Genomic DNA, 22713 nt, shown 5'->3' with positions numbered 1-22713 from the left:
TCAGAGCACATCAACTTCCTGGTAAATTGTTGTGTTCTTCAACTGGGAAGTTGACCCTAGCCTCAGAGTGCAGAGTTTTTAATTGGGATTTCATTTCGTAGGCATGATTGATTGAATCATTGAGGACATGCTTAAACTCAATCTCCAGTCCCTCTCTCCTCCCTGGAGGTCAGGTTGATATCATGTGGTTCAAAGCCCTAACCCTCTAATCACATGGTTGGTCTTTCTAGCATAGCCAGCCTCCAACCTGAGACTATCTAGAGGCCCATCATGAGTCACCTCATTAGCATAAACTCAGGAGGGTTTTGCCATGAGTCACCTCATTAGCATAGATACAGGTGTGGTTTTCAGGGGCTCTACAGGAATAACAAAGACACTCCTATCACTTGGGAAACTCCAGTGGTTTAGAAGCTCTCTCCCTGGAACTCAGGATAAAGACCAGACAAACTCTTTCTCATACAACAATGACTCATGACTTTTAATTATTATTTCCTTGTGTATCTTTGAATTCTGATATTTTTAATGGTAGAGAAAATGAATAGATAAATTAAGATATGAAAGGCAATAAAGATTACTTATTTTGAGGACATTTACCCCAAGGGCAAATAGAATGGGCAGGCTAGAACACTACTCCTTATAACCATTGTTTTACCTTTTAAATATTGCTGGGAGCCAGGAGCTGGTATCATCATTTTCTGTGCATTCTCAAGAGAATATTGGTGGACACATGGTACACATCCCATACCCAAGTCACTACCTGCTTATTCCCTACACCATAAGCTGTAGGAAATAAGCAACTGAAATACCTATAGGGCAAGAAGGTAAAATGAACAGATGAACTGGGCCAGGAAGTCGAGGAGTCTGTAGTCAGCTGGAGAAAGCATGTCCAGCTGAAAGGGCTTTAAATTAAAAATGGAAAAATATATAGAGGGGTTAGGGGGAGAAAGAAGGAAAAATGCATTGTGCAATCCAACAAAACAGGTCCTGGATTCAGCCAGTTTCAGGGGCCTGGATAATTCTTATGGGCTGCCACTGCCAGCCACCATATTTGTTTATCAGTGGAACCTGTTAGGTATCAAATAAATAAATAAGCCAAATCATCATCATGATAAAATAGCTATCATCTATTTAGTGCTAATGACTGTTTTGGATGATTTTCAGACTAATTACTATTTCTTATCCAAATTACTGTTTTGGATGATTTTTCTAATTTAATTCTTCCTATAACCCTATCAGGTAGATATTATCTCTATTTTACTGGTGAAAGCCTGAGGCCCAGAGAGCAAGTATATTTCCTCAGTCTTTTTGGTCTCTGTACCTTTTACCCCTTTAAAAATTATTGAAGACCCCAAAGCGCTTTTGTTCATGTGCATCTCTACTGATGTGCATACTCTTAGAAATTAAAGCAGAAAAATGTTATTCACTTATTTGTTCTTTTAACAGTAATAATAAACCTATTACCTGTTAGCATAAATCATATATATTTTTGAAAAATTATTATACTTACCAAAGAATTAAGGGCATTACTTTTGTAAATCTCTTTAATGACTGGGTTAGTAGAAGATAGCAGGATTCTCTTATTTGCTTCTATGTTCATTCCGTTGTGATACCACATATCATGTAACCTCTGGAAAACTCCACTGTGTATTCACGAGAGAGTGAGTGTGGAAAAAGGCAAATAATAATAGTATTATTAAGGGACAGAAATAATAATGATGATTTGTAATAATGAATATGCTAATATTGATTTGGTCATCACATGTTGTACACAGGTGATGGTAGTCAACGGTGTACCCCCAAAATATGTACAATCAATTTAAAAAAAAAAAAAAAGAAGAAGATAGTTTTGACCTGATAGACCCCTGAAAGGGTCTTGAGGGCTGCCAGGGGCCAGAGACAACACTTTGAAAACTGCCGTGTTAGCCAGTCTCCCTGTCTGGTATGTAACTTCGCATTTGGTAGAGAAGAGGGAACTTGGGCTACTCCACCTGACTTGCTTGATGACGCTGACCGGCTTCCTATACCAATTCCCACTGCTTTGGAATGGTTTCCATATGGCACATTTCAGAGCCTTGTCAATGATCCACGCCTGACATTTCAGAGGGGGCAGATTTGGCAAACGATGATTTTAAACAATTTAACTTTAAAATGTTTTACAATTGCTTGTGAGCTGCACATACGTTACTCTAGCAGCCAGAACAGAACACTTTGTGAACAAGAACAAAGCAGGAAATGACCACATGCTGTGTTTTGAACAGTATCCATCTAAGAGACATTTCATGAAATACAAAAAGGATTAGAAGACTCAGTCTGGGATGCTAGCCTCGGACACCAAATATGTGCATGAGCCCATAACTTACATGATTCCGTCCCTCTTTTATGTCGTTGTTTAGTTTAGTTTATTTATTTATTAGCTTTTTTGTTTTTCTGTTTTTATTTTTTTTTTCCTAAGGTACTTCCTAAAACTCTCTTTTACTAAGCAGAGAAATCTGTGCCCTGCATGGGAAGACAGTTTGCCAGATTCCACACAACAAAGTACTGTTAGCCTCTTGTCCATCCCCCAAACAACCCACCTACACACACACACACAACACACACACACACACACACACACACACTCTCTCTCTCTCTCTCTCTCTTTTTCTCTTTCTCTCTCTCTCTCCTCCCCCCCGCCAGAACCAGAGTCCCTCACCAGCTCCCTTTCCCCTCCCACAAGACTCTCAGACTCAAAACCTATGCTTTAGAAAAGGTTTTGTTCTACTTTAAGTCATCATCAGTGCTTTGCCCTCTGAACTCAGTATCGGTTTGTTTGGAGACCATGGTGTTCTTCATGCTTCTGCAAACAGAATTACAGAAGATGCCTCCTGGCAAAGCAGCCAAGTTACAGTGTCTTCATGATGTCAGGAAAAAAGGTTTAGTTGAGCCACGGATGCAGCAGGTCAGGAATATCTGCAGAAACTCAACCCTCCTGGCCACTTCCTCTCCCAGCGAATCTCCCTGTGACGTTTGCAATGACTGCTTTGGTCTCCGCTTTTAACCCTACTTTCCTTTTTCTGAAGATGTGGGAGAAGGCAATCAAACTGAGCAAGGAGCTGGCTGAGACTTATGAGAGCAAAGTGTTTGACTACGAGGGCCTTGGCAATCTCCTGGTGAGTCTGGGTCAGAGCATGCTGAATCTCCAATGGGTTGCTAAAATTAGTGCTTGTGGAAACTTTTTCCTAAATTGAAGAAAGCCAGGATAAATGGTGTTCTTTACCATGGAAAAGTAAACCTTGCTTGAAATAAAAACGAAAAAAGATGTTATCCAAAAGCTTTGATCATTGTTCTCCAGATTATCCTTCACAGAAGGCTCAGAACTGTGGAGTGGGATGTCGGGTCACAGACGGTCGCGACTCGGTGTGGCTTCCCTTAATGCACCATGTACCCCAGTCTGCAGCTCTCTCTCCCTTCCTGGTCTATTTGTTTTTCTACAGACCCCCCCCCCCGGTCCATCTCCTCTTTCCCGCCTTCTGTTGATACAGTGCATATTTCAGACACCTTCTGTATCCAAAATTACTTGTTCTGTGGTCTGTGTTCTCCAGGCCCTGCTACATGGGTGCACTGCTAATCTTTGAGGCTCATATAAATCCATTTTTGTGTTGCTGTAACTGAATATCTAAGACTGGGCAATTTATAAAGAAAAGAGGTTTTTTTGGCTCATGATTCTGGGACAGCTCCATCTGGCGCAGGCCTCAGGCTGCTTCTACTCATGGTGGAAAGTGGCAGGCAGGCGGCAGGTACAAGCAGATCACATGGCAAGAGGAAGTGAGAGAGAGAGAGAGGAGGTGCCAGGGTCCTTTAAACAACCAGCTCTCACAGGAACTAATACAGCAAGGACTCACTCACTACCCTCTCCCCAGGGTATTAATCTATTCATGAAGGACCCACCCCCATGCCCCAAACTGCTCCCAACACTGCCAAGTTGGGGACCAGATTTTGACATGAGCTTTGGGGGGAAAACACATCCACACTCTATCAAGGCTAATTTTATTTCCCCAAGAGCTCCACTGTGCACATCTTGGTGAGTTGTAAATACCTCTGACAGATCTTGATTCTTTTTGCCTTCTTCTGCATGTCACTGGGTTGCTTAACTCTTACAGTTCCCTGAACATGTGTATTACACCAAACTGTAGGCACAGTCCAACTCTTTAAAAACAATAAATCAAAACAAAAATAGCCTTCAAAATGCCCAGTGGTAGGCCAACACAGTATTGCATTTGACAATTTTTGTAAAGGTGTCACAAATGTCAGGTCACCCATTATCGTGGAATGATCATTTATTTGAGGAGCTGTTTGTCAAGATCACTGTGTAACAAATTTACCAATGTACTATACCAGCTCCAGCCGTCACACAAAAATTCACGTATGAATTTCATCAACCGAATTAAGCTATTAGCAGTGTAACATGTTACCCATCAAAGAAAACATTATTCTGACAGAGACCTTCACCTGGATGCAATAGTAATATCAGCATGCTAACTATTGTCATGGAGGAGGCTGGTGACATCTCTTAAAGCCCCCCAGGTCTGAGTGCCCATTTTGCTTTCTTCAGGGCTGACTCTGAGCTTAGCTGAAGCCAGCCCCCTTGTGGAGAATTAAAGAGAGGGGTGGTGTCAGATATTGAAAAACAGAACATCACCACTACCTTCTGGCCTGTTGTAGCTATCCAAGGACTATAATCCAAACCATCGCACAAACTGGAAACTTCTTTATCTTCTCTGCATTTCTGGTTAAGTGCAGCCATCTTCTGTGAATCTCAGAAAGTGCTGCTTTACCTCTCAGGGGTCCTGAACCCACTAGGAGGACTTTACAAAAGTCCTGCACCTCCCTACCCAGAAGGATGCACACACTTCTGCACACAGCCTCAGAGACTCACGGCCCTCCTAGGCCCACTCATGACCCCAGGCCCAAAACCTCTGACCCAAAAAAAGGGGGACCATTCTGCCCACAGGATGTTTTCCAAAGACTTTTAATTTCTCTGTGTTACATGGGAAACAACAAAGCAAACAGTCCAATGTTTTCTTTTTTTTCCTCCCAACAGTATCCTTATAACCTCCCTATGGAATGTTCTGTTTCGTTTTCCAGAAAAAAAGAGCCTCATTTTATGAGAACATCATTAAGGCAATGAGGCCTCAGCCTGAGTACTTTGCTGTCGGATACTACGGACAGGGCTTTCCTTCTTTCCTACGGGTAAGAAACCTGAGGGTGGTCTCCAAAGCCATGAGGCCATGGGGTCTGAAGGAGGGAGTATCTTATTTCTTTTCCAGATGGGCATGTTAGCAGCTGCCCCCCGTGTTCTCACGGTGGGAGGCCAGCCACTTCCTGAGAGGCTGGCCTCCTCACCCCACACCCACACACCTCTGGTATTCTGGCAGACCTCTTGTAAAATGACTTTCCCCAGGTGGAGTGCAAAAGGGAGAAACAGAGCCATCCCCCGCACTGGACTGCCGCTATGGGCCAGACTGGGGAAAAGCGTGGACTGGTGTGTTTCACATATTTTATTTCCAGCCAGAGCTGGATTGGAAGCAAGTATCCCAAGAACAAGACTATAAGAGTTTCCCAAAAGTTAAAACAGTTTTGTTGCAGTAGTGACCAGGATGTATTTTACTTCCTTCTGAAAATTGTCTATAGTGTGATATTGATTTTGCAAGTTAAAAGAAACAAAAATTCTTATTATCTGCTAGAAAAAGGATACCTCTTTTAGAGCCAAGCTTTCTTTAAACATTATCTTTCTTCCGTCCCCTAATATAAAAGAAAAAGTGATCAAAGAAAGCAATTTCCATTCCTAACAGTGCCTAACGGGGAAGCAGGAAATATTTAGTGTATGCTCTGGGGCAGGCACACAGGAGGCGTTTGAAATGCCTGCTGATGACAATCACACACAGTCCCACCCTCACACGTTTTACAACCTAATGAGGGAGATGTTAAATAATCACACAATGAATGTAAAATTGAAACTGTAACCACGAAAGGTATCCTGTGCTATAAATCTAACCAGAGAGTATTTACCCAAGTGAAATAAAAACCTACCTTTTCACGAAAACTATATAGAAATGGTTATAGCAGCTTGAATCATAATCACCAAGGACTCGATCCAACCCACATGTCCCTCACCTGGTGAAGGGATAAACAAACCAAAGTACAGCCATGCATCACTTCACAACAGGGCCACCTTCTGAGAAATGCATCTGCAGGAGATTTGGTCATCATGCGAACATCACGCATGCACTTGCACAGACCTAGATGGTATAGCCTACTGCACTGCAAGGCTATGCGGCCCAGCCTGTTTCTCCTCCAAGAGTAAGGCATTGCGCTGCAACTTTACAGTGGATGAGAGGTCACTAGGCGGTAGGAATTTTCTGGCTCCATTATAATCTTACTGGACCACCGTGCTATAGGTGGTCTGTTGTTGACCGACACATCACTATGCAGTGCATGACTGTATATCCACACAATAGAATACTACTCAGTAATAAAAAGGAATGAGCTTCTCATACAACCATGTGGATGAATCTCTAGTGCATTATGCTGGGTGGAAGAAGATAGACTTAAAAAGCTACATACTCTAAGATTTTATTTATTTGACATTCTTGCCAAGGCAATGCTTCTTATTAGGACAGAAAATAGATGGGTGGTTGCCTCGTGGTTGAGGGGAGGCTGGGCTACAAAAGGCCATGTAGAAATTTTTGGTGGTGATGAAACTGTTCTGTATCTTGATTGTGGTCATGATCACATTTGTCAAAACTCAGAATTTTACACTAAAAAGTGTCCATTTTACTGTATGTAAATTATGACAATTTTTTTACATGAGTCAAAAGACTGCTCAGGGAGTTTGTTTCAGCCACAATCTGAAAGGAGAGCTTGGAGTTTAGGTAAAGGGCATAGGAAAAAGCATGCCAGGCGAGAGCGTGGTGATGTCTAGGAGTGAAGGAAGACCAGTGCACCAAGCACACAGAGAGCTGGGGGCCGGGGAGGTGAGGCAGGAAGTGTGGGAAGAGTATGCAGGACCTGGGTTATGAAGGTGTTTTGTCTGCATCCTGAGAGCAGTAGGGAGCCATTGCAGATTATTCGTGTTGGAGAAGTCATCTGTCTTTGGTATGGAGAATGGATGGGAGGTGTGTGTAGATAAGCCACCAGGAGACCATTGCAGATGTTCAGGCAAGAGACGGCAGGAGGACCAGGGAGGTGGTAGTGGTGGCTTTAGAGAGAAGTGGAAAGGTTGGAGTGGTAGAGATGAAACAACAGGATTTGATGAGTGATGAGCTATGATGTGGGTGAGAAAGAGGGAGGGTCAAGATTGATTCCTAGTTCTCTGGCCTGCATAATTGGAAGAGTAGTGGAGCCAGTCACTAGGGCAGCAGGACTGGAAAAGAATAGAGTCATGGAGGAGAGAATCCATTCGTTGTATAAATATTTATTGAACTTGTACTGTGTACATTGCTCTGCTACAGGCATGGGGATAGAGTCCAAAACAGACCAAAATCCTTGAAATTGTGGAACTTATATTCCAGCATGGAGAGACCAAAAAATAAAATTAAGTCAGTAAAATATTTAGGACATTAGATGGCCTAGAACATTCCACATACAGTGCAGGCACTTGATAAGTATCATGGAAAAAATGAATCAGGGAAGGTGAACAGAAAGGCAGGTGTTGGGAGTGCAGTTGCCATTTTAAGCAGAGTGAACAGGAAAGAATTCAGTATGAAAATGACATTTGAGCAAAAACCTGAAAGAATAAACCATGCAGCTACTGGGAGGACCAGGAACGAGGGTCCCCAACGGTGAGAACAGCAGACTCTGAGCCTGGGGTTGAGGGAGCAGGAGAACAGGGTTGGACAGCTGTGGGTATCACTGCAGAGGCCTCTCAGATCTTTGTAAGTTGTTTATAAAGCTTGGTTTGGGACATACTCAATGTGAGATAAATTGGGAACATCCAAAAGATGTGAGTCAACTATTTATTATATGGATCTGGACTCAAAGGAAAGTTCTAGGCGAGAAATAAAAGTAAGTTGTTTACATGTTCTTAAAACTGTGGTTGTGGCTGAGGTGGGCTGGGGAGAGACAACAGTACAAAGAGTAGAGGTCTGGGATGGGGCCTTGCAGCAGGATCCAGTCTTAGCTGTGCTGTTAGCCCAGTTTGTATGAAATAATCAGTGTGATCCAGGAGACAGCAGTGGTTCAGGGACAGCAAGACCAGCAGACTTTCAAGTAGAAAGCTGTAGTGTCACCTCTGGAGTGACTGATTTGAAAAAATCACATTACCACCGAGTCTTGGTTTTCTGATCCCTAAGTGCCTACATAACAGAGCGGTTTTGAGAATTAAATAGCCTATAGGAGTGCTTTGTAAACTTTAAAGTAGTTTGTAGATGTTAACATGTTGTCCAAGTGTACTGAAGAATATATAATCCTTAGGAATGATATAACCTAAATGCCTGTCCATATTATGGAGTGTTCCCCCAAACTCACAAAACATAAAATTATATCGTCCTTTTCCCCCCAGCCCAGCCAGGCCCCTTTCTCTTCTCTGTTTCTGTCTATGGCACTGTGTTCTTCCTGCTCCAAGACAAGTAATTTTCAAATCGTTGACTCCCCGTCAGATTAGGTCGTCTACATGACTGCTTTCAGCATCTTCCTCCCTCCTTCCAGAACCTCCAGTGAATTCTCTCAGCCTTTGAAACCTCTGCCCGCCTGCCAAGGCCTTTCATATCTGGGCTCATTCTACCAGTCCCAGCTCGTTTCTCCTGCCTGGACTCCGTACTCTCTGTCCCTTACCCCGCCTGGTTGTCCTCACCCCCGCTTGTTCATGTGAGTCCAGCCAAGGCCCTTGTCTCCCTTGCCACCTTCTCTTGCCAGTCAAGCTCATTCTTCCTGACCTTCTGTGTCTCCAGTTCCTTTCACAGCTGCTGTCTGCATCACACAACTAGCGTTTCGTTATACTCTGATCCCTTTCCCACCACTGCTTTGTCTGAATGATGGAATTTCGTAATGCATGAACAAAAATGGTATCATGTATTCCAAAAGATCTGGCTATTTTTACTGCCTTTATTCGGTGTTCAGCCTAGAAAGGTGTATTGACTTATACAATCTAAAATGATCGTGTTTACTTATTTACTTACTTGGTGTATTAGTCCATTTCTGTTGCTTATAACAAAATACCTGAAACTGAGTGATTTATAAAGAAAGTGAAATTTATTGCTTACACTTCCTGAGACTGGGAAATCCAAAGTCCAGGGAACATAGCTGGTGAAGACCTTGGTGGTGGCAACAGTGATGGCAGGGTATCACCTGCTCGTTCAGTCTCCTTTAAAAGTCCTCAGAACCACGCCCCTGACCACCATTTGTAATGCATTCTTTAAATCACGGTCCTACAATCTAATCACCTCTTCAAGGCTCCACTTTCAATTACCATAATTGGATTTCCCACCCTCCTAACAGTCACAGTGGGGACCAAGTTTCTAATACATAAAACTTGGGGGACACAATTCAAGCTTCAGTGAGTTTTGAGGGGACATAATTCAATTCACTACAGTTGGTTTGGTTTTGGTGTCTGGCCGGTGTGGGGAATCCGAACTCTTGACCTTAGTGTTACCAGCCACACACTCCAACCAGCCAGCCTAGTTGTCTGGTTTTTATTCTCTCCACTAGAAAGTACATTTTGGGAGAGCAAGTTTACCTTTACCACTATATTCCTAGTGTTTAGCATATCTGCTATTTTCTCAATAAATCTTTGCTATATGATTGGATGACTGATTTTCAAAGGCATTTTACAAGCCAATGTGGGCCGAAGTTTTGGTTAAAAATGAATCATGAGCTGGCCGGTTAGGTTACTTGGTTAGAGCAAGGTGCTATAACACCAAGGTCCAGGGGTTGGATCCTTACAGGGCCAGCTGCCAAAAAATAAAAATAAAAAAATAATCATATGTGGGCTACAATGCAAACTACTCAGGTGATGAAAAGAAACCTCTAAAACACGGCTGCATTGGTGCTTGCATGGGCAGCAAGAAAGAGACAAATTATGCCCATGTGTGGGGCCTGGGAAATTTCATTGGGAAAAAGAATTCAATTTTATTAAAGAGAAAAACCCTGTAATTTAGAATGGAGGAATTAGTGTTTAGTGTAGTTATTTCCTATGAGACTTTCAGGACTGGCCAAGGACTGCTGCTGTAAATGATTCCTGTTCTCTATTAGCTGGACTGTTACTGTGTCACTGTGTCAGCAGACACGTGGATTCTCTCCATACTATCATGCTCTCTATGGCAGTGCCATTGAAAGTGCTGGTCTGCAGCTGTTACCAGATCATGATGAGACTGATAAGGAGTTTACACCTGAGCGTGAATACTTCCTTCCTTCATTGAAAATGGCTCCCTATGAGGGCTGTCTGGTTAGCTATTAACACCAGGATCCTGGGTTTGATTCCTATATGGACCAGCCGCACCCCCTGCAAAAAAAAAAATCTAAAAAATAAAACAGACAGTGCCTTGCTATGAAAAATATCAGTTCAGTTAGGCAGCATACCTGGTCATATAGTGGATTGAAATGAGGTACAAGCCCCTTGTTTTTTTGCAGATCCATAGAGACTGTTTGCAGACTGGCTGTGGTCCGTGGGTCACAGTGTGACAAGTGCTGTGCTAAGTATTTTTTATGCCTGTGACTTAACTCCTCAAATAAAGCACAGGCTCATGTCAGATGCAACAGTTGCTGTTAGGTACATCACAGCCATTCAGTGAGAACTTGATGGGGGGCTGACCTTGGGCTGGGGAGGACAGTGGCTTCCTTGACACCCAGAACTCCATCAGCCCCTTCACTCCTCCTGTTTCATGGTTTTCCTTGCTGTCTCTGACCTGCAGAATAAAATCTTCATCTACCGGGGGAAGGAGTATGAGAGGCGAGAAGACTTCAGCCTGAGGTTGCTGACACAGTTTCCCAGCGCTGAGAAGATGACCAGTACCACGCCCCCTGGAGAGGACATCAAGGCCTCGCCAAAGCAGTGCATCCTTGCTTGCCCTGGGGAAGTGGCCCGGATGCTCTTGAACCTGGTACAGCCCCAGCCAAGCAGAGAAGCAAAGGGTCGCAGCCCTTTCCCCACAGGCACAGGTGTCCTGACATCGAACCACTCCAACTCAGGTTCCCATGCTCTGTAAAATGTTTGGGACCCTAAAATCCTTAGCTGGTGGTTATGAGAAATTAAAGGGGAAAAATGATGAGCATATCTTGGAGATGAAAGGATATATTTTATAGATAGCCAGAGGGGGAACTTGAGGAGAGCATAGACTTCCTGTTCTGAACTCTGGATTCTGTTAGAGACTTTGAAACAGTATATCTGCACTAGGTGTGAGGGATGGGGGCTGCTATTTTTAAGACTAGATCATTAAATCAGAGAAGGCTCCCCTACCGCTGAGCTGGTTTTGAAGCCTGACTTCACCACTTAACAATTCTGTGATGTTGGGTTTTAACCTCTCTCATCCTCAGATTCTTCATCTGTAAAAGGAGAAGAGGAATATCCATCTTGTAGAGTTGTATATATGGGAGATTACATCTAGTATGGTGCCCAGCTGTGGTACTCGATAAACAGATGGTATCCAAAGGTAAAAGCCATTCCTGTTGCCTGGGCTCTGGAGTCTGGCTCTTTCAGAGGGATGCTTATCCAAAAGAAATTACTTAAAACCATTTGTAACCACCTATTTCCTGTTGTTTCAGTAAGTCTGTTTTCCTTTGGCAAGGATGTTTGCCAGGTGTCTAGCCAAAAAAAAAAAAAAAAAAGTCCCAGGATTCATCACATTTTGGTGTGATACATAAAGTCCTGGTATTTGGGTAGAAGGGGACGATTGGTGCCGGTGCCATTTCCAGCTGTGAAGCAGGAGAAATGGGGGCCTTGCTATCTGCACCTTCCCGGCCAGCCTCTCTCTTTTCCTTAACGAGCTCATCAGACATACAGTGCTTCACCGTGAAGCCAGTGATGAGCCTGCCACCTGGCTACAAGGATAAACCAGTTCCGGAGCAGATCTTAAAGTAAGTGGTTCTTTTTTGAGAAAACCATTGTTTCTGTCACACGTGTTAGTGGGAATACATCAACACCAAAGCCTTAAATTCACTGCTGTTTTGAAAAGCTTCTATCTAATCTGTTCTGAGTATAAGATGAGAGCTTCGTAATTCAAAGGGTTGTAGGGCTTTTGTGTTTTTTCCAGGCAGAGGGAAATCAGGAATTTCACTCGTAGGTTTAGATCTTTTTGCTCTTATTTCCACCCAGAAGCATCACGGAGGAGCAGCAGATCCCCAGTGATTCTCACTCTCTTGAGAAGCTAAACTGCTAATGGGCATTGAAAGAACTGGTAGAAAACTCTATAAGTGAGATCGCAGACGTCAATATAAGTATATATATGACGGTACTTCAAAAGGCTTATGGAAAATAGAATTAAAAAATAATAGGAATTTTTCCATGAACTTTTTGAAGACGCCTTGAACCTTTTAAAATTGTGAGCTGTGAAATAGATTCATAAATAATAAAAGGAAGATGTGAGTTAATTGTGTGCTGCCTCAAGCCTCCAGTGTGGAGACTGTCGGGCGTGAGGTAGCTTTGTGGATAAAACTCAGACTGCATCAGGTATGTCACAGATTTTGTTGAAGTCAGGCCAAGGATGGCTGGTGTTAAGTTGGAAAATGTAGCATTGTCACTGTGTCCTTCCCCAGCTACTACAGAGCCAATGAAGTACAGCAATTCAGATATTCCCGGCCCTTCCGGAAAGGAGAAAAGGATCCAGACAATGAATTTGCTGTGAGTCCACCCCTTTTGCCATCTAAAACAGGGTAAAATTGACATCTGAAATGGAGGCCTTGCACCTAACCAGCATATACAGCAAAAATGCACCCTGGGAATAGAAATTTCACCTAACTACCCAGACAGCAGGCTGTCATCTTAGTGGAAAACTCTAGCTAAGGTCCAGAAACTGGGCTTTGCTCCTGGGCCTGCTGCTTACATGATCTTGGGCAGGATCTTAACATCTCTCAAGACCTCAGGTTTCCATCTACAGGAGGAGAGGGCTCGAGTAGACGATCCCTTTCAGCTTCAAATATCCAAAATCCTTAAGTTTTATGGAAAAACACAGCCCATTCAAAAGAGGAATGGGATCTCACTTAACTGAACCAGAGAGTTTTGCCATGTTACCTAAGAATTAACCTACATTTCTTATTTTCCTTCCCACCACCAGACCATGTGGATTGAGCGGACCACATATACTACTGCATATACCTTCCCCGGGATTCTCAAGTGGTTTGAAGTCAAACAGATTTCAACAGTGAGTCATTTGAAATTGGAACTCAGGGAAACAAACTCCCTTTCTCCAAATATAATAACAGCCTTTGTTAAATCCCCTGTGCTGTTCGCACCAGCCTGGCCAGCCTCCTCTGGCCAACTTTGTTTTGCAGAGAAGAAATAAAAGCATGCTTGTGCAGTAGAGCTCCTTTGCAACGCCAATGTTGCCAACAGCCATCCTAAAGATTCCGCACAGTGAATGGCTCTGTTGTGACCACAGGAGGATTGTCTCCTCCAGGATCCTGCCAGCACCCAGAAACATTTTTGGAATGTCTCTGTGGAGTTTTCTGTCAATCACGTCTTCTCTCTCAAAGCCTTTTCTCTTCTTTTATTCTCAGCTAATCACATCACCAATCACATTAGACTCCTCCCTCTTCATTTCTCCCAAAAGCTGCTTGTTTTACCTGTTTAGTATTTATTAAACCCATTTTATTTCCAGCCCTTTTGCTACTACCCTGTTTGTAGTCTCTCATTCATCATTAGTGGAGGCCCCTGAAAAAAGCCTCCCCATGGGCCTTCCTAGCCTCTGCCTTTGCAAGTCCCTTGTCCTCACTGCCTCGACATGTGAATTCCATCAAGTAAACCCGGTCACTTCATTCACTGTCATGCTCTCCATTGCCTAAAGTATAAAGCCCATCATGCTTAGCACATGCATGTGAGGCCTTCCTGCCTTGGCCCTTCCTCCTTACTCCTAGGGCATCTGTTGAAACTAAACTGCTTGTTCCAGGCCATTTCAGTGCTCCACAACACTGGGTCATTTTCTCTGCCTGAAATGTGAGCTTAACTGACTCCCATTGACATTCAGCGTAGGCACACCTTCTCCACAGAGCCACCTCCAGAATGCCCAAGCCAGGTGGCTGCCCTTTGTTAATATCCTGTTGTACTCTGGGCATATTTCTACACACATTGAGACCCCACTAAAGCCATAAGCTCTCCCAGCCATGAATGATATCTTAAGCACTTTCGTAACTGTGGTGAGCAGCATGGTACTTAGCATAAAGTAGGTGGTCAAGAAATATTTCTTGTTTTTTGCAGTTCCTATTTGTTTGGATGTATTCCTTATCACTATTGGTAAATCAGTATTCTTCAAGTATGCATATGGTTTTTGGGCAGAGACTTTTGGAATCAAGTCTGGAGTAAGAGGTCACGCTGGCTGATGATGGGTAAATTGAAGGAGATGGTTTTTCTTGAAACCTGTTCTGAAGACATTTCCATAGGAAAAGCTCTATTGCATCTTAGTTTATTTCCACAAAATTCAGCCTAGGGCTGGCTGGTTAACTCGGTTAGAGTGCAGCCTTGTAACAGCAAGGTCAAGGGTTCAGTTCTCAGCCACCAAAAAAAAAAAAAAAGTAAAAAAAAAAAACAAAACCAAAATTCAGCCTGAATATTCTGATACATTCTATTGTTTCTGACTTCTGTTAACCACAGAATGCATACAAGGGTTACTTAGGTGTGGTCTTCCAAGATCATGAATGAAGCATCAAACGTGTTAGCAGTGGGTATTTTTGGCAGTGCAAAAGTGTCTCCTGCTTTTTGTTGATACTGATCTTCTCAATCTCCAAAGAAGCTTTGCCTAGGAAATAATCCTCACTACAGCTCCAATTTCTTTCTTCTCAAATTTTCTGTAGACACTTTGCCCCAAGGAATAATCATTTCCATAGCTCCAATTTTTAAGTCATTCTTCTTTGTAAGGAGATTAAATAGCTAATTTTGCATCTTAGTGACCAACACCATTTCAAAAAAGTGTGGTATCCTAATATATATAACCTCGACAGGAAAAACTTCACTATTCTATAGCTTGTGGGCATTTATGCCTCTTGAGGGGATCCCTTACACTTTTTCTAGTCTTTGCTGCAGGACTCACAGTGTCCTTCTCCCGCCATGCACTCTTGTCTCTCAGGAGGAAATCAGCCCCTTGGAGAATGCCATCGAAACCATGGAACTGACCAACGAGAGGATCAGCAACTGTGTTCAGCAGCACGCCTGGGACCGGTCCCTCTCTGTGCATCCACTCTCCATGCTGCTGAATGGCATCGTGGACCCAGCTGTCATGGGGGGATACTCCAACTATGAAAAGGTGGGCTGGGTCCCAGCACCCCACAGGATTCACAGGCCTGGGATGTATCCCTGCCTCCCTCTATGCCACTGTGCAGCTGGTGAATTCGTTTTCTACAACTTCTTGGGGAGATTTTCACTGTCCCCTCTAGATGAATGAGCAAATGAAATGAATGAAAGGATTGTCCCCGATCTCACACCTCCTAGAGCCCATCTGCAACCCAGCCAAGGGTAGACCACTGCCTGGTAAAGCATCTCCAAAAGAGCCCAATATACCTCTGGTCAGTTCACCTGCTCATCTCTCTCCTGGGAGGTAGAAGGCTAACAGGTGGACCCCAGTCTCCAGGATGCTCCGGAAGTGAAGCTGCATCTCTGGGGAAGGCAGAGCCCACACTCTCCTTAGAACTAGCTTCTAGGAACACCCACCCCAACTTGGTGTGCCATAGGTGGTATAGGCAGATGGTGGGCTGGGCTGTGCAATTAAATTAGTTCAACTAAGTGTTATATCTGTTATGTGAAAACACATGAGAGGGCACTCACCACAATTTAATCCATTTTTGGGTGGGGTTAGGGTGCAGTACCATTTAAACTGGAGGTAATGTGCTCAGTATATGTTAATTACAGTGAATGGAGGCAGGATTTTTGATGGTTAGGTGCATTTTCAGTGGCTACGTATCTGTGGAGTCCTCTTCTTGAATGAACATTTGACAGCACTTTAGTCTACATTACACTTCCCCTGTGAGGGAGCCTGCAGAGTGAGAGGGAAGAGGAGCTGATGGGAAGCAGGGGTGGTGTGGCGTGGGCTGGCGCATCTGTTTCCACGGCATGTCCTGGCAAGAGCAGGGGCTTTGCAATCGGTCAGTCCTGGGACCCCAGGTCTGGCTTTCCACTGGCCACTGTGTACTCTGGGGCAACATTCTCCACTTCTCTGAGCTCCAGGGATCTGGAAAGTGAGGACGGTACTAACAGGATCGATGAGGATCAGGGGAGACACACTGCATGTTAGGACATCATCCCATGCCAGGCCCGTAGTAGAGGCTTCCTGAGGGTTGGGTCTTCTCCTCCCTGCTTCTGTCTGCTTGGAGCAGAAAGTGTGACTTAATGTCCTTCCTGGGTGGTACCACCAATGCTCTGTGGCTGCCCTGGTGATCTTCTTTCTTCCCTTTTTTCTTCAACCTTCCAGCTCCTTTAGTCTCGCTCTGTGCTGTAGCTGGGAAAGTCTGAACACCAGAGATAAACTCTAGTTTGCTCATGTTAGGTTTTAAAAACAATTTCCAGTGTTACAGTGGAAGTCAATACAAAACTAAGATTCAAAATACAATACTTTTTTAGTACTATTCTGCTTTCAGTGTGTACTTTTTCATATACACTCTCTGGTATTTATTTTCATGTATTTTTTCCAAGTATTAATTTTTACATATTGTCCATAAACCATAGACTCATATATGCTGATATCTGTGAATGATATTTATTTTCACATAAAGTTTTTCCTTTTTACTTATTTATTTATTGTTTGAGTAGCCATTTAAAATGCTATCTTTATTTTTTTTTTTAATTTTTATTGAACCATAATTGATCATACATAATTTTGGGGGTTCAGCGTTGACAAATGTTGATCAAATCAATATTACTAGCATATATATTGTTACAAATTGTACTTATTCTTTATGCCCCTTGTCCAATCTCTCCCCTCTCTCTCCCCACACCATATGAAGTTTTTCCAGTGTGACGTCTTCTAGTTGAAATTTTTAAAAAGCAAAGATATATTAAAAAATAAATTTTAATACCTTAGGCTTAAAATACTGATTTGTACTTTTAATTAATATGTATGACTGTACATTACTAAACATAAGAAAAAGGTAAACTCATTAATCACCATGACCTACTGCAATCAATTGGAATACCCATCATTCCACACTTGTTGCAGATGACCGATTTTAAACCAACTCTTTATTCTGTGGCCTGGGTGAGAAGAACACAGGAGCTGTTTGCTGTAATGCATCAGCCCTTTCTGTTGTGAGGCTAGAAAAATGCATTTCGGGGCATTCTACTCTGATGTTCCCTGACTCAACCAATGCTTTGGGAACTTTCGTGCATTTTATTACGTATCAAAAAAATTTTTTTTAACTTTGAAAAATTTAAACTGCATGTATTTGAAAGGTAGAAGTGAATGAAAACTTAAGAAAATACTTCTTTTTCTTTTCTTTTTTTTTTTTCTTTTTGTCTTTTTTGTGACCGGCACTCAGCCAGTGAGTGCACCGGCCATTCCCATATAGGATCCGAACCCGCGGCGGAAGCGCCGCCGCGCTCCCAGCGCCGCACTCTGCCGAGTGCGCCATGGCCCGGCCCTACGTCTTTTTCATTTATATTGACAGACCCTCTAAATACGATTCTGGCTGGAATGAGCTGCTTTGTTAATGTCTTGTCATGCTTCCTTTTTGTGATACTTGGGGTGCATATATTTTATATGCTCTGTTTTATTCATTTGCTAGGGCTGCCATAATAGAATTCCCCAACCTAGATGGCTTAAAACAACAGAAATTTATTGTCTTGGTTCTGGAGTCCAGAAGTCCAAAGTCAAGGACTCGGAGGGTTGGCTCCATCTGAGTGCTGGTGGGAGAATCTGTGCCACGCCTCTCCTGGCTTCTGGAGGCTGCTGGCAATCCTTGGCTCATATGTGGTCGTCTTATCCCTGCATCTCTTCATGTGGCATTTTCCCTGTGTACATGTGTCTGTCTCCAAATTTCCCTTTTGCAAGGACTCCAGTCATATGGGATTAGGGGTCCACCGTACTCCAGTATGAACTCATCTTAGCCTATTATACCTGCAACAGCCCTATTTCCAAGTGAAATCACATTCTGAGGCACCTGTGGTTAGGACTTCAAGCCATGAATTTTGGGGGACACAATTCAACCCATAACATCTGCCCAGAAGGTGAAGAGTCTCTGCTCATACTCTGTTTGCCACACAGAATGAGCCGATCACTTTTATAACTGTATCCTGTAGTTTCCGGAGCTCTGGGGTTTCCTATAATAATGGGATTTAGCTTTCACAGTAGGGGAGCAGGAGAGGGGGGGGAACTTTGGAGGCTGGTCTTCGAAGCACTTTGACAAGTGAAGGTTAACACCAGAGAGAAAACATATAACTCCTGTTTTGGACTCAGAAGTGTTTGCTGCAAATTTCTGTTTCTCTTTTGTAATGAATTCTGTCTTTAAAATGGCCTCTTGTCTAACGCCTGTGTTTGGAATTTCAGTTTGGGTTTTATTTCCCTATTATAGAGCCTCAGCTGGGGGGGGGGCATGAATGTTTATTGATGATCATGGTGCTGACATATAATAATAAGGGTAGCCAGCATTTAATATTTTCAAAACATCTTCTAATTTTTACTTAGACATTTTTGGTTTATCAGAACAGAAGACATTTTTCACCTTTCCAGCCTTTCCCCCCGTCCCTTTTAGGGCCAAATGCACAGATAATGTTCTCATTAATGTCGCATGTGCTCTGCTTTTAGGCTTTTTTTACAGAGAAGTACTTGCAGGAGCACCCTGAAGACCAGGAGAAGGTTGAGCTGCTGAAGCGACTGATAGCGTTGCAGGTACGCGGCACAGGAGGTGGGCACCTGGGCAGCTCTCCTCTACACTCCATGGGCAGCCACAGCACAGGGCTCCAAGATGTTCTCTGGGGCTTATGACTACAGGCCCACTTTCAGGGTTACTTTTTCTTTTTTTAACCTTTATGGAACCACAGTCTGTCAATGTATTTCTTTGTTTGGCAGAGCCACTTAGGAATGGCATTCAATTAAACTGCCCAGTGTTGACAGGGCCCTCTTAGATACAAGATTACAGTCCAGAAATTTGTTTCATGGCCTGTATTTCCAGCTAAGAGATGTTGGCCTCATTTTCTTTTCCTTTGGGCAATGGTAGCAAATGCAATCACCAAATTCGGTCTGAGGCTTAACACTGTCAGTTGCTCGCCCACAGAAATTCCCGAGCTCAGGAGATCTGCCTTGACCGTCTGCCATTCCCCAGTTCAGGGCCTCCTTGGGTCCTTGCTGTGGGTGTTTCTCCACATCGCTGACCAAAGCACATCCAGTCCCAAGTCTTAAACTGAGACATGGCATCCTCATGGCACAGTGCTGCGTCTACTTGCTTACCTGTGCACCCCACACCCACCCTTCCCCACCCTCCAAATCTGAATGATCCCACTCACTGAGCCACATCTCATTCCTTTTACTCCCTCTTTCCAGATGCCTCTGCTGACAGAGGGGATCCGCATCCACGGGGAGAAGCTGACGGAACAGCTCAAGCCGCTGCATGCCCGCTTGTCCACTTGCTTCCGGGAACTCAAGGAGAAAGTGGAAAAGCTCTATGGGGTCATAACACTGGTGAGCCTTGTCCAAACTGCCTCCATGCTTTTTCTAGTCTCTTTTACCTTCTATGACATTGGTCAGTTTTCCAGATGCCAGTGAGTCGTGATAGCTTAGGGGTGGCATGAAAATACTGGGGACAGGTGGGAAAGAGCATGTTCTGACCCTGATGACCTTGAGCCATCCTTGTGCTAGACAGAGGTTCTCAAACTTAAACGACAACCAGAATCACCCAGAGGGCTTGTGAAAACCCAGGTGGCTGGGCCATATACCCAGAGTTTCTGATTCCATAACTCTGGGGTAGGGCCCAGGTATTTACATTGCTGACAGGTTCCCAGGTGGTCCTGATGTTGCTGGTCTGAGGACACTTTGAGAACCACTGTACTAGAAGTTGAGGTTTCCCTAATCCCAGACCCTGGCTATTCCTGTCCTATCTAGCCTGATGCATTTAATTTTTTAAAATTGTTATTATCCATTTTGATGAAAAGTTTAGTTTTCACCCCTTTGAAGGGGAGAAAGAATTATGAATTACATTTTTCAGTGCATGTAGCTGATTTCATTAATTTTTTTTGACAGTTCTAACTCATTCCTCACAGCTACAATTTTCTTTCATGCTCCTGAGAAGCTGGGTGGAAGGGTACAGGTGCTAACCTTCTCTTTCCAATCACAGTTGATTCTGCAGTTGGCTCTCGCTTCATTTATCTGCTCTGTTTTCCTTGAGTTCACCCTATAATTTTTAGTGGTCTTTTTCTTGAACCCCTGATTTTCAAATTCTTTCCTCAAATCAGAGCTTTGGATTTCTTTTCATGTTCTCTTCTCCCCTAATCCCATTTGTCCATCTCCACTAGAATTTCCTCAAGAGTATCTTATTGACCATCCCCTTTAGTCATCAGAGTCCTGCCTTCCTAAGAATTTGCCTCCTGCTGCTAGTTAAGAGTTTTCTTCTAGGACCATTGGATCATTTGCCTTTTGCACACAATTTCCGGGACAACAAGGACTGTGTCTTTGACTTAACAAGCTTAGTCATTATTAGAACCAGGCCAATACTGATAAGTAAGTTTTCGATGGCAGCATTTGGGGGTAATCTTACTGGTGACATTTCCTGTGGAAGTAGATCAGTATTCCTAAACTTCCTAACATTCACCAGGTTAAGCTTCAGGTCTACAGATTCAATCTAAAAATGTTCTCTTGGGCCAATGTTCCATTTTTTTTTCAAAAGCTAGAAGCAGCTAAGAAAAACAGATAGATGGTTTTTCTATTTTGTTGGTAGGTAAGGCACATCTTAGTTTTTCCTCTCTCATGTATCATATATCTGATGATAACTTTTTGTTTAGTCTTAGTTGTGTCTATAACTAAGAATGTAGGTATTCTAAATATTTAACAATGGACAGAGCGCTGGCATTAGCCAACTAGAATGGGGTTCCAGCCAGTAGACACTGGCTGGCCACAAACATGGTGGTGGCGGCAGGTCACATGGTCTGAGCCCCAGGCCTGCTAACTCTAAGGGATCTCGTGTTTTTCAGCCACCCACCTTGACTGAGAGGAAGCAAAGCCGTACGGGGTCTATCATGCTACCCTACATCATGTCTTCCACACTGCGGAGGCTGTCCGTCACCTCGGTCACTTCGTCTGTGGTTTCCACCTCTTCCAACTCATCCGATAATGCTCCCTCCAGACCAGGATCAGATGGGTAAGGTTTGACCTTGAATCTCCAGGAGGGGTGGGGTAACGCCTGACTAATGTTTGCCTATGGTCACCAAAAATGAGACCTGGTCAGTGTAGGCACATCATCATCTCTGTGAGAAAAATAATTTAGAGTGCATGGGTTATCAGCCTTTGGGTCATTCTCATTGTCTTCCTGATGAGGAATATCATTAGTCACATTATGATGTCAACAGTGACTAAAGATGAAAAATGAAAAAAAAATCACCCATAATCCTAGCACCCCATTGCATACTATTACTTTGTAGTCACTGCCTCATTTTTTTATTGTTTCAATTTTTTAAAATAATTTTGAAATTTATATTTATTTTGAGAATAGGTAATATAATCCCCTGAAATGACATTGCAAAGCTACAAAAGGATATATCAGGAAAAATCTCCCTTCAATCCCTGACTCCCACCTACCAGTACCACTCCCCAGAGGCAGCTGATGTCAACATTCAGGGTCTCAGGATCCCTCCGCAGCTCTTTATGGGTACATAAGCAATGCCTGAATGTATATGTTCTTCTCCACACTTTTTTATGAGTGGTGGCATTCTCTTTACCTTTCTTTTTTTCCATTTAATGTATCTTGAAAATCATTCCATTTCAGAACATAAAGAGCCTCCTCTTTTCTTTTAGCGGCAGGCGTCTCATTGTATGCCTGTGTCATGATTTATTTCACCATCACCTGCTGATAGAGGTTTAGTTGGTTTCAGTCTTTCACAATCACAGCAGTATGGCAACCTTACACCTAAGTTATTTTGCCACATATGCAAGTGTATCAATATGAGAAAAATCCCATCAGTAAAATTGCTCTGCTCAGAGATATGTATTTGCAACTTTGAAAGTTCTTCCTAAACCAACTTCCATAGAGATTATACCAACTAACACTCTCACCAGCAGCATAACAAGAGGGCCGGCTACCCAAATCTTGCCACTAAACTGTATTATCACATAGAAAATGTTTTCTTGTACAGGCTTTTTTTTTTTCCCCTCCTCTTGTTTTGTATGAAATTGGTCATCTTTTCATTTGTTTAGTAGCTGTTTGTGTTTTATTTTCTATGAACCGTGGTCAAATACTTTGTGTCCATTTTTCTGTTGGATTATTGGCCCTTTGTCTGTGGTATGAGTTGAAATATTTTCCCCCAGTTTCTCATTTTTTGACTTCTAACTTTTTGCTTCTAATTTTTTGTTATGCTGATGTTTTAATGTAGTCAAATAAACCAATATTTTATTTTAT

General features: G+C 43.0%; 1 protein-coding gene across 1 annotated transcript in view; it reads left to right on the top strand.

The window, feature by feature from the left end:
* DOCK5 (dedicator of cytokinesis 5) overlaps positions 1 to 22713 on the top strand; it is a 207396-nt gene that overhangs the window by 172171 nt on the left and 12512 nt on the right. The window contains exons 39-48 of the mRNA XM_063087796.1: positions 3060 to 3149; positions 5125 to 5229; positions 10887 to 11028; positions 11967 to 12048; positions 12727 to 12811; positions 13245 to 13331; positions 15249 to 15425; positions 18915 to 18998; positions 19650 to 19787; positions 21293 to 21459. Of these exons, the coding sequence (XP_062943866.1) occupies positions 3060 to 3149; positions 5125 to 5229; positions 10887 to 11028; positions 11967 to 12048; positions 12727 to 12811; positions 13245 to 13331; positions 15249 to 15425; positions 18915 to 18998; positions 19650 to 19787; positions 21293 to 21459 (1157 nt within the window). The remainder of the gene's footprint in view (positions 1 to 3059; positions 3150 to 5124; positions 5230 to 10886; positions 11029 to 11966; positions 12049 to 12726; positions 12812 to 13244; positions 13332 to 15248; positions 15426 to 18914; positions 18999 to 19649; positions 19788 to 21292; positions 21460 to 22713) is intronic.

Source organism: Cynocephalus volans, chromosome 2 (assembly GCF_027409185.1).
Source record: "Cynocephalus volans isolate mCynVol1 chromosome 2, mCynVol1.pri, whole genome shotgun sequence".
Taxonomy (NCBI): Eukaryota; Metazoa; Chordata; class Mammalia; order Dermoptera; family Cynocephalidae; genus Cynocephalus; species Cynocephalus volans.
This window is presented reverse-complemented; position numbering and strand designations above follow the sequence as displayed.